The sequence below is a fragment of the Siniperca chuatsi genome, linkage group LG19 (genome assembly GCF_020085105.1).
Source record: "Siniperca chuatsi isolate FFG_IHB_CAS linkage group LG19, ASM2008510v1, whole genome shotgun sequence".
Taxonomy (NCBI): domain Eukaryota; kingdom Metazoa; phylum Chordata; class Actinopteri; order Centrarchiformes; family Sinipercidae; genus Siniperca; species Siniperca chuatsi.
The window spans coordinates 23,019,987-23,034,280 of record NC_058060.1 but is presented as its reverse complement, the minus strand read 5'-3'; the positions used below and the strand labels follow the sequence as shown (position 1 = coordinate 23,034,280).

Here is a 14,294-nt window from a genome sequence, read left to right as displayed (position 1 = left end):
CTTAGTGGGTGTTAGATGAAAAGATTTATATCAATTTCATCTCTGTGCATTCAATATAGAAATAGGTCAAGGATGTAATGGATGGAGGGAATGTCGTAATACACGATCTAAGGACCCAAATGCAGAACACAAGGTGGTAACTTGGATTGTAGTAGCAACAGTCTTTATTATAAAACTGCAAGCAATCACAGGTGGATAAGCGCTATTCCAGAGCGGGCGAGTCCAGTGTAGTCCGCTGTAGCCCGTGATGATGTAGTAGACACGGTCCGTGAAGAACCGGCTAGGCTCAGAGGACGGAGATGGTAAGTGTAGGTTTTGGGCTTGGCTCGTGTAGTGTGATAAGCAGAACAGGCAAGGCAGCTGGCTCGTGTAGCATGGCAGGCAGAACGGGAAGGCAGCTTTGCAGAAATCAGAGAGGATACGGTGGCTGTGATCACTGGCAGGGAATAGCTCTGTGGCAGAAACAGACAAGGTTACAAGAGAGACAACAATAGCGAGTAACAACAACTTCACTTGGTCAAGGTAGACGCCGTGATGAAGGTATCGCACTGGTGTATGGAGACGATCTGGCGCTGGCTGTACGGTAGAGCCAGGTAGACATACTTTGGAGAGTGATGAATGATGATGTCATCATGTGGATGACTGATGAACGTCAGGTGTGCCGGTGATCAGCAGCAGGAGGGAAAACCAGGGAGCCCCGCCCAGGCCAGTACACACACACACACACACACACACACACACACACACACACACACACACATTCACACACCCAGCGACAAACAGAGGACAGACAAGGAACACAGGGAGAGGAGAGCACACTAGAACACACAAGGATAGGGAGATGTGGCTAACTATGACAGGGAACTGTTAGCTTTCAGTAGCAAGAGGAAAACTACACCTTCCAACACAAAAATGTCTTGTTTACACGTCATAGCTTGTTAGCTAGCAAGCTAGCCAATACGGTACATCCAAGAATCACCTGGGGAATTAGGATGGAACTTGTGACGCTTTCAGTCTGGGCTAAGGTCTTGTTGGTTAGTAAATAGCTCCAATGTGTTAGCTAACTGCTACTTATCCACCAAATCTCATTTTCTATTTCTACACGTTAAACACACAAGATAAAAGATGAACTAGGCTAGCCGTTTTGGTCGAGTGTGACTGCTGGTTAATCAGTTTTCTAGTTACAAAAATTTGCGAACAGATTAACCCTGTCTGAACGTCGACAGAGCTTTTCACCCCTTTACTGAACAGCCTTTCTTTTTCAAAAAATATTGACCTTAGGCAGCAAGACAATTTTCAAGGCAAGTTCATAATGTTTGACAAGGACTACAGCTTGGTATTAAGATATTAAAATGCCAAATTAAAAGTATACAAAGATTTTTTAAAAAGATATAAAAAAGATAAATAGAAGGCAGTTAAGGATTTTATAGCAAGTTGTATAATGGTGAGTGTATAAAATTAAGCTAAAAGCAATGGAACCTATAGACATTTATTAACCTGGTTTTAAAGGTAGTTACTTATACTTTTCTGAACCTGTGTTACATATGAATATTTACATGCTATCAGACAGTATTCAGTAGATTAACTAGCTGGCTGGTAGAATCAGGCGGTGGCAGCTGCTCTTCACTCACATGGCTGGATCTCTGTGAAGTGTGTCGATGAGTGATGTACACTGGCAGCTCCTGTGATGCATCGAGCACAGGCGCTCTCGCTCTCCATCCCTGTCTCTCCGACGATGTAGCCTGAGGCATGCCCTTCGCCGCTCGTCCTTCAAAGCCCCACCGTCTCCCCCACCTGAGGATGTGGATGTCAGAGCGTGTCATGACTGACCTCTGATGCTCTGTGTCAAGGGGAAATGGACTCTCAACTTACTGCCCTCAAGGCCTCTTGGATTTCTCCTGCGGTTGTTTGTAAAATATTCTTTCTAACATTCGGAATGGCTGCCACAAGTCAGTTAATAATGTCATTAAGTGGCTATACTTGTATAATTAAACGAGATGAAATACATTCAAATATAAAGCAAAATGAGCCTTCATTTATACTGCAGATGTATGAAGCAGATGCTCGGCTTCCTGACGAGACTCAAATATTGATTTTTCAAACACAAATAGGAGTCTGTCTCAGGATCCTGCTGAGCACTAATTGGGCAGACAGCAGTAAAGAAATGTCAACAGTATGGATATGTTTTGATATGACTGATATGGTTGTTATTGAATTAGTGTTTTTAATCCTCTGTGTAGCATGAAAGTGGCATTGCCTGCATTGGGAAATTCACTCACTTTCACATGCTAACATGCACTCACATTGCACTTCAAGGCATTGTGGTTATATCTGAAAATGGCATCTATTCTTTAAAAGGTTATATTTCAGTCAGCCAACTCACATGGACTTGATTATTATGTGAATGTTGAATATGTACAGCTCTCTGACCTCATCACAGCACAGAGGGAGTGGGGAGTGACAATAACAACTAAATTGTCAAAACTTAACTGCTTTGAGTAATTTGTGTCTCATAGTTTTTCCACCAAAAATGTTCTTCTTAAAATTACATCTGCTTTTTCTCCCTTATTGAAAGAAATCAAGAATCTATGAATATGCAAATATTTTTATTTTCAAAAATATAACTGCTGGACACAAGATGTCTCCTACTTCCTCTGAAGGTGTCAAGTTTCCTCATCCCACTTATAAAAATTGTGATGTCACAAATCCTGTCACAAAATATGAGGTGACAGGCAGCTGAAACACTAAAACTACAAGCTGAGAAAATGTGTTGGAAAAAAAAATCTGGTTTATTGATAAAAACTCAATTCATTCCAGTAACCAAATTTAGCTTCAAATTTGAATGTCCTTCCCGCTAATGGTGAGCTGAAGCTATAGAAATTATGCTTTGTTGAAACATTCAAGTTTAAATCAGATTGTGTTAGATGAATTCAGCAAATATGGTTTGGTGTTTTGTTCTTGACTGCAACAACAAAGTGTGCTGAATATGTGCAAAAATTCTGATTTCATAGCTTTGGTGGAGTCTTTTCCATACCAAAGGCTGCTGAAGGTTATGGGTACTACAGTATTAGAAACATTAGCCATAGCAAACTGACAGAGAAAACTGTTTCTCAGATGCCATGTTGAATATTTAAAGAGTCATGTGTTTCTATATTGATGAACATTGAGTTTGTCATTTGATACAAATTTTAACGTTAATTTAATAAACTTTCTGCTTCGTCCACTTTGCTACTATGTCGTGATTTAATGGACACACTCAACAGTGCATTACACCTGTGTGCATGCAAGTCCCGCTCCCTTCACAAAATGCACATGATGTGCTTTTACTGCAACCTGTGTCTGCGCAGCGGGAGTTACATGTGTGCGTGACTGGACGCACAGAAGACTTCTGTTTTCCTTCAGCCATGTGTTGTTTGGTGGCTTTAGCCTCTAGGGATGGACAATCATGTGCCATGGAGGGCTGAGAGCCTGCAGGATTTAATTTAAACCAAAGACTCCACCTGCTGATTTCACTGAATAGCACACCTTCAAGTAGAAATCACCTGTGGTGATATCACCTGCTGAGGTGATTGGTTGAAATAAAAACCTGCAGACTATTGGCTCATGGCCAATATAAGACATGATTGCCCTTCCCAGGTGGTTTGATTGGTCCATCAGATTATTATGGTAATTCATATTTTTTGCATGGGCTTACATGGTCGAAAATGGGCTTAAACTAAAGCAATGGTTCCCAACCTGTGGGTCACGCCAAGGTGTAGGAAGATAGATCTGAGGGGTCACAAGATGATTAACTAGTTAGGAAAAGACAAAAACATATACCTGCTACATAATATTTGTTTTTTTATTTGTGGAATATTGGATTGTTTTATCTCTTTAGGTCTATAAAACTAAATACAGGGAACAAAACTAAAATAGTCTGTCAAGGTAAATATCTGTCTTTTCATCAAGTATTTAGAGCACATAAATACAGTATATAACCTTTGACAAGCGGGTGCAAGTTAATTTTGTTTTCTTTTAAAAGGTCACAAGCAAAAAAGGTTGGGAACCACTGTTTTAAAGGATAGGTTCTAAAGTTTTCAACCCAGGCCTTAATAAATGTTCGCTCGCAATACCAACAATTGTGTATTATGCAACCTCACTCCATGTAGTCTATTCCTTTTATTAGAAGCTTTTATTCCATAAAACCAGAGCAGCAGAGGCAGAGATATCCTGACCTTTAGTCCTTTATATACTGTAGGTCAAGCTCCAAAAACACTGGAGCCTGCATTTCCCATATGCATGCTCGCTGCCTGCTGAACACCCACTTGTTTTAAACTCCTTTCCACGCCACTATTTTGTAATGTAGACTTTCTGTTAATAGATCTGGCGTTCCCAACCCAAGATAACGCTGATGACTTCACCAGAAAGCTCCCTCCAGAGCCACAGAAGACATTTACAACAGTTTTGACAGGATGACTACGTAAAATGAGTATGTACAATCGTTGGAGTGCTCCTTTAAGTTCAATAATAATCAATAACTGATTCACTGTCATTGCTGCCTGGCTACTGTAAACACTGCTAGCGTGGATTTTGTAAATTTACGCTAAAATGTAATTCATGTCATATTTGGTGAATCCAGACATACAATACATTTTTCAAATATAATGTAAATTGTTGGAGAATGTGATCAGCAATAAATTGTTACAAATTGTTGTTTTTTTAGGGTTAGGGTTAGTTGAAATTACAGTTTACATTAATGTTAATAATGTTTACATTTTTGTGAACATTCCTGTTCACAATAATGCTATTTATAGTGTTTTCATAAGCCCTTAATCATTGCCCAATTTTAAACGGCCCAGGTTGGAAATTGCCAAAAGGTTTAAAGGTTGAAAACTGCAGAGGAGAACAAAAAAGAAAAACATGGACATTTTTCAATTTCAAGAAGATAATTTCAAGTAGACAAAAGCCAACAAACACTCTGATGCAGATGGGTTTATTTAACCCACACAGATGTACGGTGTCTACCTGGAAGGAGTCACATCCACACATACTCAGTCGCTATGGTCTGACAAAACAAAGAAGGCTGGTAAACAAACAGTCCTGCTGTGATTTACTGGATTGGCAGCTCAATAAGAACACTATCACAGGCACAACAAGCAGTGCTGTAGCCACTTCCCAATCCAGCTCTGATTTGACAAATGCTTCATATCAACTGGCTCAACTCTTCCATCACCTTCCTTCCATCCCCTTGCTGTTTTTCTATTTGTGGAAGGTGGAATTCATCGTAAGGGTCCAGGATACCTAATATGCTGTGTGCCAAGTCCAATTTGTCAGCTCCAGTTTGTGTTATCATGCTTCACTTTTCTTTTTTTTGTCAAAGCAGGAAGAAGCGCAGGGGTTGTTCTCTCGAGATGCAGGAAACAACTGAACAAATTGGTCATTGCGAGGAGGACGAGAGGGGGAACAGCAGGGATTGGAGGACCAGTGGGGGGATTTTTTTTAATTTTTTAGCCTCCTCTTTCTAATCTATAGCCTTTGACAGCTGTAGTTAACACCTCCTGGATCACTTCGCACCTCAGTCCCTACCTCGCCACTGCTTCATTTCAATTTATATATTTAGGCCCCGAGATGAAGGTGTCTGTCAATGTCATTAATAATAAAATGTGCGAAGCAGGCAGGAGTGAAACAAATCGTACAGGATCAAAAATCACTCTGAAGCGCAGAATGAAAATGTCTTGCCTCGTCTTGAATAATTTTTACTTGGTATAAGACAGAAAGCAGAACATGTACTTGTGTTCCTCTGTCATGGTGCTGTCATCTTCACCTGGAGAGTACTTGCCATCCTTGCAGTGTCTCCTGTATATTTCTTGTGTGTGTGGATGCTTCAGCTCTGTATCTCTTATAATTATTTTACTCTAAAAGTGGGAGGGATCAGGGATGCTTTGATGCTGCTTTTGATTTTTGGCTCTTCTATTTTTATGTAGCTCCAGGAAATAAGCTGTTACCAAAATGGTTCCAATTGAAAGAGATCCAAAAAAATATTTCATTATATTAAGTGTCAAATTTGTTACCTATCACTTGTTAATGTCTCAAGTATCAAAGCAAGTCTGGTGGGTATTTTTAGAAAATTATGTGTTTTACTTTGTTTGGAATGAAGAAAAACCAAATAATTGTAGAAATACTCCAGAATTATTGTATTTCAGGGCAAATAATTGTACTGTACTCTGGGCAATACAAGTTAGTATACTGCATGCTTCCTTAGTCATAATACAAGTTATCATTTTCCCATACATGGCTGTCATTATCCATTCTCCCTCTGAACTTTCTGTTTTCACAAGGCTATCAAGGCAGCTCACACAGGTGTGTGGTGTTTGGCTGATTAGACTTCTATGGCCAGCTTTTCTGTTACGTGATAAAGCTGCTCCTGCCGTCCCGCTGGCCAGGTTTCCAACCGAATGCAGAACAAATTTTAACTGATTTTCCAGAAAATGGACTAAATAAATGAATGTGCATTTCAATCCACTACTGTTGTGCAAATATTAGGAGTTGGTTCATTGAGATGAACAGTTGGTGGTGCTAATTCTCCAGTCGGGTGCCAGTAAATCATTGCAAGAGGAGATGGAGTAATCAAAACAGCAGCAGTCAAACCTCAAATGGTGGAAAACCGTGTAGAAAACGCGATGGAAATATGACATTTATGTTTGTTTCATGTATTAATTTAAGGATGTGACAGTCTCCTCATTGCTCCACACAGATCTGATTTTTTTGTCTCTTCAGTGGAAACTTCAGTGGATGTTTAAGTCACATGCTTCATGCATATCATGATTTATTTTTATTTTATTTTTAAGTTTCCATTGCACTTTGTTGCATTTTGCTCTAATCGATGCACCAACTTTTCCACCTAAGCCAGGTGTAAAAAACTTTTGCAATATTTCAAGTTTATTTTTCTAATTTTCACTGTTTTTTTTTTTATGTGCAAACTGAAAATGTGCATAAAAACAGGTGGATGGAAATGCACCTACTGTCAACCAAGTGACAGTTTTAACCCACAACAGTCTTGATCTTGTGGGAAATGACATCCATAAAGAAATATTAAACAGTAATGAGGTTTTTTAAAAAGTTTATACCACTCATGTCCAGACAAATGAAGTGACATACATATATACATACATGCTATTCAGCAAGGTTTTGTTGTAGGGCTTGATTTTTTTTATACTACCACTAACTAATAGCCACTTAGCACCCAAGACTTAATGGAAAAACATGCAAAGAAAGAAGAAGAAAACAAAAAGAAATGAGCAGATTATTGCTTAAAAGTAAAGCTATGCACTAGCGCCTGTGTGTGAAGTTACTGTAAACCTCTGTGAGACGCTGATGCACCGCTCTCTGTTCTCGCAGCAAAGACTCTGACGGCAAAAGCTCATGTTCTGCTGCAGCTTAAAGAGATAAAGCAGAAATAACCCATCGCTGCACTCATGAGCCAGGCTGAGAGGAGGACGGGGAGGGAAAGACAAGAGAAAAGAAACAAGTGAGGGAGAGAGGAAAGAAGGGAATGAAGAAAGAAGCAAGTGTTGGACTGAAAGAGAAAGGATAAAGATAGACAGAATAAGAGTTGAACTGCAGAGGTAGAGAGACAGACAGAGATAAGAACAGGATCAGAGAGAGAAGGCCCGGCAGCGATTTGGGTCTGTATATATGTTTCGCTCTCTAACTCCACATGTCAGATGGGTTGGTCTCTCCCAGGGCCTTGAGTTTGCCTTTCTTTCCACCCCTCAATTTCCAGCAGAGCGGAGTGTGTTTTTCCACTTCGCATTAGGGGATGATTCAGTGGGTCTGCTGCGGTTTACTCTCAGCAGGATTAGAGCTGGAAGGCTTCTTATTATCTTCTACCGTGTGAGCTCCTTCGTCTGTTAGAAAGAGCAGTGGAGCTTAAGACAAATTACCCTCTCAGGGCCTTTTGGATGGCACTGCTCCGGCCTGGAAATGGCCCTGGGAGAGGCTGGCAAAGGGGCAAATACAAAGCACGAGGAGAAAGAGGTTGCTATGGGTTGTTAGGATTTCATTTATGCGGTGGGATGGGGGCAAAGTGTAGGGAAGGGCACTGAGGAGGAAAGCGACTAGAGGACATGAGCTCTATATGCTGACAAATGCTCTTGACAAGAGATTTATGGTGAGGAGTGAAGGGAATAAGGTCACAGATCAGCGCAGATGCTTCTTGTCTTTGAGAAGGAGTAGACTGAAGGAGCGCTTGAAGAGTTTGGTAACCTAGAGAATGACATTATGATATTCACAGAATAATAAAAGGAGAAAACTGCCTTGCAAAAATATGTCAAAACATCAAGTTTCTTTCCCAAAGAATCTTTTAGTGGATCAACAGAAAATCAGTCAACAGCATGTGATGATTTTCAACTTTTGTCTTTATCTTATATTATCATGAACTGAAATCCTTGAAGCTTTTTTGTTCAGTTTTTGTTCAGAAAAAAATAAGACAGGCTCTAGGAAAACTGTTCTGGGCTGTTGTGTATATTTTCTGGCAATTTTTAGTTTCACAATCCGGGTCAAGGTTGGACAAAGGAGGGAACACGACAAAGAGGTTGTAACTTACCTAAAAGAGAAACTAAATTCAAGAAAACTAAGGCAGTTGAAGGCCGCAGAAAGAGAGGGGAGACTGGCCAACTGCCACTACCTCATGTGCAGTTATCAGGCAGTGAGTCCTGGTGAGCCGAATCTCCTTGATGAACCAACTCCGCCCTCCAGGCTGAAGCAGGGAAAGGAGCCCTGTCTGAAGGGCTGTTATAACAGACTAAACAATGAATCAATTGAAGAAATGAAAAAAATAGAAAATTTATTGATAGTACAGTAAAAATAATCATAACTTATAGCCAAAGTTACAAGCAAATATTCATTGAATATCCATGAATTGCAGGGTAATTTTAAAGGAAAATCCAAATAACAGCAAATATGCTGTTATTTGGATTTTTTTTGTATATTTAAAACATATATTCTCAATCAGCTTGTTATTCTGAGCAATGCGGTCTTACATGAACAAAGTTGGAACAGTTTTGGTTATTTCATTCATTCATCACATTTCTGTGTGTTTGTCTGTTTCCTCTAGCTGTTTTTTTCCCCTCAAACTTTGTTTATTGATTTTTTAAAACTACTGTGAACAATACCCCATCCACCCTTCTCATAGTACAAAAATTGAAATGAAATTAATTACATTTTCAGCAGCCTATTTAAAACCAACAAACAATGAACACATTTTAAACAAATGCAAATGAATGTAATAAAAATAGCAGGCGTTTGGAGATGGCGGTAAAATAAACATACACTATATATGTAGTTTACTTATTTTGCCATGTATCAGATTTATGTATGCTGGGCCACTCGGAGGTTGCTTCTGGGCCAGATGTGGCCCGCGGGCCGCCAGTTGAATAGGCCTGCTGTAGTGCACTAACAGTGTTGACTGATGAGACAAGGTTGAAGGTTAGAAAGTGTTTCTCTAAAATACTGACGAGGAAACTGTGATGTGATGCAAGATGGAGAAACATAAAGATCTGTAAAGCCTTTGTGGACTGCTGAATGTTAAAACAAAGAGAGACAAATTAGAGAAAAATCCCCAGTGTGTAATTGAAGTGTTCTGCTCAGCATGCAGAGGATATGAATGCATTTAAGTGAAAATTTAAATCCTGGGAGTATTATAGGCTCATCTTCTGTGCAATTTCACTGTTGAATGCCGCCCAGCAGGTAAGCCAGAGCCACTTATTTTTTACTTATTTCTTTATTTGTTTTGACAATGGAAATGGCAATTCATAGTGAAAATACTGGAAAATAATGTATCGGGTAGATTATCACTTTGATTCTATTTTCTTTTGCTGCCCACTTCTTAATTTTCTTTACCTTTTCCTTTCTCGTTTCCTTTCCTTTTCTTTTGCCTCTCCTGTCCATCACTCGTATCACTTTGATTGACATAAGCAATTAGGTGGAGAATCTTGTTTATAATTGATTAATTCCTATTGGCAAATGAATCCAATCGCTCATATAAATGTTTCTGTGAAAGCAATCAAATGGAACGATTTTGCAAGGTGCTCCCGAGGCTCGAGGCTCAGGTACAGCAGGCAGTGTGGGGGATGAGCTTTTAATCAATGCTAAGCATTATCGCTGCAAAACAAAATAAGTCAAGCAAATTAAGCACTTTGAGGGAAACTATAATGAAAAGTGAATCAGCTGCACTTTGGAGGACAATTCAGCATATGATTGCAAATTTGAAGAGCTACTTAATCTTTTGAAGGACTTACATTTCTGTCATGCTTCAGGGGATTGCATAATGCTCTTCACCGCCAAAAGAAGCAGTTTATTATTCCAAACCACACATTTTGCCACCAAGATGTTCATAAAGTATAACTTCTTTTCTTGCATCAATGTTGTGAATATAACAACAATTTTCTCAACTCCAGGTGGTTTACGGACAGGAGAGAAGCAACGTAATTTTTTCCTTTTTATTACCAAGAATACAAAAAATATCTACATTCACATACCACTTACTGTAGCATGACTGACCACATAGATTTCAAGTAAACTTCACCCAATCAAATTATCAAAATGTACCTTCACTTCCCTCGCAGTTTGTGAAATCCATTTTTATCTTTTGGTGTTTGTGTTTTGTAGATTTCTTTTTTCATCCAAAATGTCTTTTTTGTCCTTTTTACATTTGGCACTTAATGCAGATTATCAATGTCTCTGAAGTCCACAGGATTGGAGGATTAAGCCACATTTGTGTGGAGGCAGAAAAGCGACACAGTATCTCTAACAGGACAGATCAAGCCTCATTGCCGTCGGACTCTGGTTGGCACGGTGGTGGATCCGAAATGAAAGGCGACTCGGTCATGTGCTCGTCCAGGTACAGGGATGGTGTGCAGAACTTTCCGCTTGAGTAACATTTGACCATCAAAATATTTTCAAAAATGGCCTCCATCACATCCACATGAATGTGTAACTGCTTTATGTTTTTGGGAAAAAACAGAGTTACAATACAAATAGCTCAAAAATGATACAAAAACAATAATACAATAAACATCAACCTGGAAAACCCACATGGGATTACACATCGCCATATCCTGTGCATGTCACGTGACATTTGGAGATGGAAAACTCTTTATCACACAGACTGAAAACGAGGGCAGTTACATCATGTATGTTACAACATATTTGTGATCTTTTCTGGCATAGCGGCAGTTTAACTACAGTGTTGGTGTGAAGTACCCAAATAAGTTAGCAAAAAATATAAATACAGCACGTGAAACAAAGAAATAAATTAAGACCTGCCACAGATGAACCAAAAAAGAACACATCTCTGATTGCAGCTATGACTTTTCGCTTTTGCTTTGACTTGGGTCGTATAAAAGCACAAACTCAGAACAGTGGATCACCATTTCAGAGTTTGTCTCCCGTGTTGCTGTGAGTAAGGTAGTCCCTCTCTCTCGTTTTCATCTCTGGCATAAATCGCTCAAGACTTTGAACCAAAGGGGCTCTGCCTGTGGCTGGGTCAGGCGGGGGAGTTAACATGTGCTTTGAAGCCATTCCTTTGCGGGCCAATCCAGCCTGTCTCTGGGGGAGATTTAAAACCAGCTCGCACTGCTGCTGCGGGCATCTCAGGCCTTCAAGGCTGTGGAGAATCGAGGCTTCGGCAGGAATTCAAGTGCTAACAGTCATGGATGTGAACGTGAGCACATCCCGGCTTTATTGTGTCTTTCTTGCACACTTTTTGTGTCACTTCTCTGATGTTTTTGTCTCTCTTTTTCTTTTTGTTGGCGTAATTTATCTCAGATTAAAAAGGCAAAGGTTCACGTGTTCTACCACATTGGAGGACTGTTTGTCTCCAGCACGCCGTACATCTCAGCGAGCTTTTTAAAGCGAGGCCCCCAGTCGTTGAGATAGTCGTACTCGTGGTCCATGTTGGACGTCCCCGACTGGAGCGAGCTGAGCGACTCAGCGACCGAACCTTCCCCCTCGTAGGCGTAGGTCTGCAGGGAGTCGTAAGGTGGGGCGCACGGGTCCATGTCAGCCTCCAGGAGCTTCGCCAGCACATATCCTTGAACGTTACTGTCCCCGCCGCCGCCCATGACACATGCCTGAGGGACGTAACGTGAGAGGCTCTCGATCTCTGGCAGCATGTCCTGTCTCATTTTGCCCAGGTGGTGGTGCGCCTCACGCGGATTCCACATGGCGGCGATGTCGAAGGCCTCGGTGTCTTCCTCGCCGCCACCTTCATCGTCGTAGCGCACAATGTTCTCGTGGACGTTCTCCTCCTCGTCGCACAGGTAGGGCTTCTTGCGATGGGTGCGCAGGGAAAGCATGAGCAGAATCATCACTGGTCAAAGGAAGAGATAAGAAACAGTCAGCATAGCTAGAGTAGATATTTTTTTGATACTTTCAATGGGAATCAACACAGGCTTTTGCAAAAAAGAAGCACAAATCTTATGTTTTCATACAACAGATACATGATGTATGAAGTCTTAACTAATCGTGAAAGTATTTTGATACCATTTTGCTAATTGTTTAATGTATTAAGTAATTTATCAAGCAACAATAACAAACATTCACTGGCTTCAGCTTCTTTCATGTGAAAATATGCTGCTTTTCTCTGTTTTATATAATTGACTATCTTTGGGGTTTGTTCTTTTGGTTGGACAAAACCAACCCAAGTAATAATAATAAATATCACTTTGGATTCAGAACTTTGATGATGCATTTTTCACAATTTTTCTAGATCAAACAGTTAGTTAACTAAAAAATAATCAACAGTTTAATGATTTAAAAAAAAATGTTGCTGCCCTAATTTGAACAACAATTCAAATGACAAATCTCTGAAAAAGCACAATGACTAGATTTTAGGTGCTTTTTTACCTTTTAATGTGTCAGTAAAGCCGGCAGGAGAAGAGCCCTGCTTGTACAAATGACCTTTAATGCCTTCACTTTGGACAAATGCCTCATTACATGCCGAACGTAAAGGCACATGAATTCAGAAAAATGTCATGCAGTTGCAATTAACTGGAATTTCTAGCTGGAAAACATTTTGCTGGTCAGACTGCACTTTAAACTTGTGTAGAAGAATGTAAAAGTACTGAGGGCGAGCCTCGGGGCAGCAGTGGGCCTTGATTAAAATCACTGCAGCACTTTGTTTTACACCCTGACCTTTCAGCTAGTGAGTGTGCTGCTTTTAAGTATTCGTGAGATATCTCCTCTAGTGTAAAATAATCAACCTTGGAGCAGAAAATAAACACAAAATGTGCTGCTTAGGCCAAACTAATGAATATAAATGTTTCATCACCTCAGAAGTGACTTACTGTTTGCTGCACACACACTTCTTTACCACATAACAACAAGATGGAAAAGGGGTGTACAGCATTAGAGGGATTAGCGCACTTTGGTTTGTCTTGAAGCAAAAATCTGCCTTAAACTCAAACTCTTGTCTTCAAACTCAACACTTTCAACAGCTAGCTCAGGCATCTTCCAGTGAGATATCATCGGAGCAGGATTAAATATGGGTTTCTTTTTGCATCTTGGCAATATATAGTGTTCATTAGCACCAGCTGCCCTATGGCATCACACTTTCTTTTCTCCTGGAGGCTGATACGGACCCACTTTATCTCTCCCTGCAGAGCTGTAAAAGTGAGCAGGACGGCTCAGCAGGTTGACTCATTCAAGAGGCAGCAATACATTTTGTTAAAAAATCTTTGCTCGCTGCGACTTCATCCCATTTTAGTTGAAAGATTATTCAATGATGTTTATATCAAACATGCAATGAAGTGATGATTATTTATGCTTTTGAGTGTTTAATTAGCTGATAACGTTAATGATAACAATGAAAACTATCTAGCCGGCAATTTTTGAATTGTATCACATAAGATTAGAAGTTATTAACATTAGTTAAATATTGTTAGATTTGAATAATAATAACGTAAGGTAAGTACCTATTGAATTAGCATGTTCATACGTCTAATTCCAATTTTCATGTTTCAAACTCATTTGAGGGACAAATAAAGTTATGAAATTCTACGACTCTTATCACTATACTACGAACCTTCTCGAATGTAACGTTACAGTTCACCAAAAATGGCCACCAAATTTAGGGGCTTGGTGGCCCGTGGGGCCAGTGCTTAAAAATATTAGCGCCTATCCCTGCATATATTGTAGCACCTTTAATCATCACTTTCTCTCGTGACTTTGTTTGAGTGTGGAATCCTCACAAGAAGAGCTGGCAAAACTGACAATCACGGGCTGGAAATGAGAAACCGGCTTTACACTGTATCTGT

The 14,294-nt window shown here is 40.0% G+C and overlaps 1 protein-coding gene across 4 annotated transcripts in view; it reads right to left on the bottom strand.

Moving 5' to 3' along the window:
• Positions 1–8,949: 8,949 nt before the first annotated feature.
• Positions 8,950–14,294, bottom strand: part of LOC122866885 (cadherin-20-like) — a 77,829-nt gene continuing 72,484 nt past the window's right edge. For all 4 annotated transcript variants that reach the window (XM_044177099.1, XM_044177100.1, XM_044177098.1 and 1 more), the window contains one exon: positions 8,950–12,349. In XM_044177099.1, the coding sequence (XP_044033034.1) occupies positions 11,832–12,349 (518 nt within the window). In that variant the 3' untranslated portion in view covers positions 8,950–11,831. The remainder of the gene's footprint in view (positions 12,350–14,294) is intronic.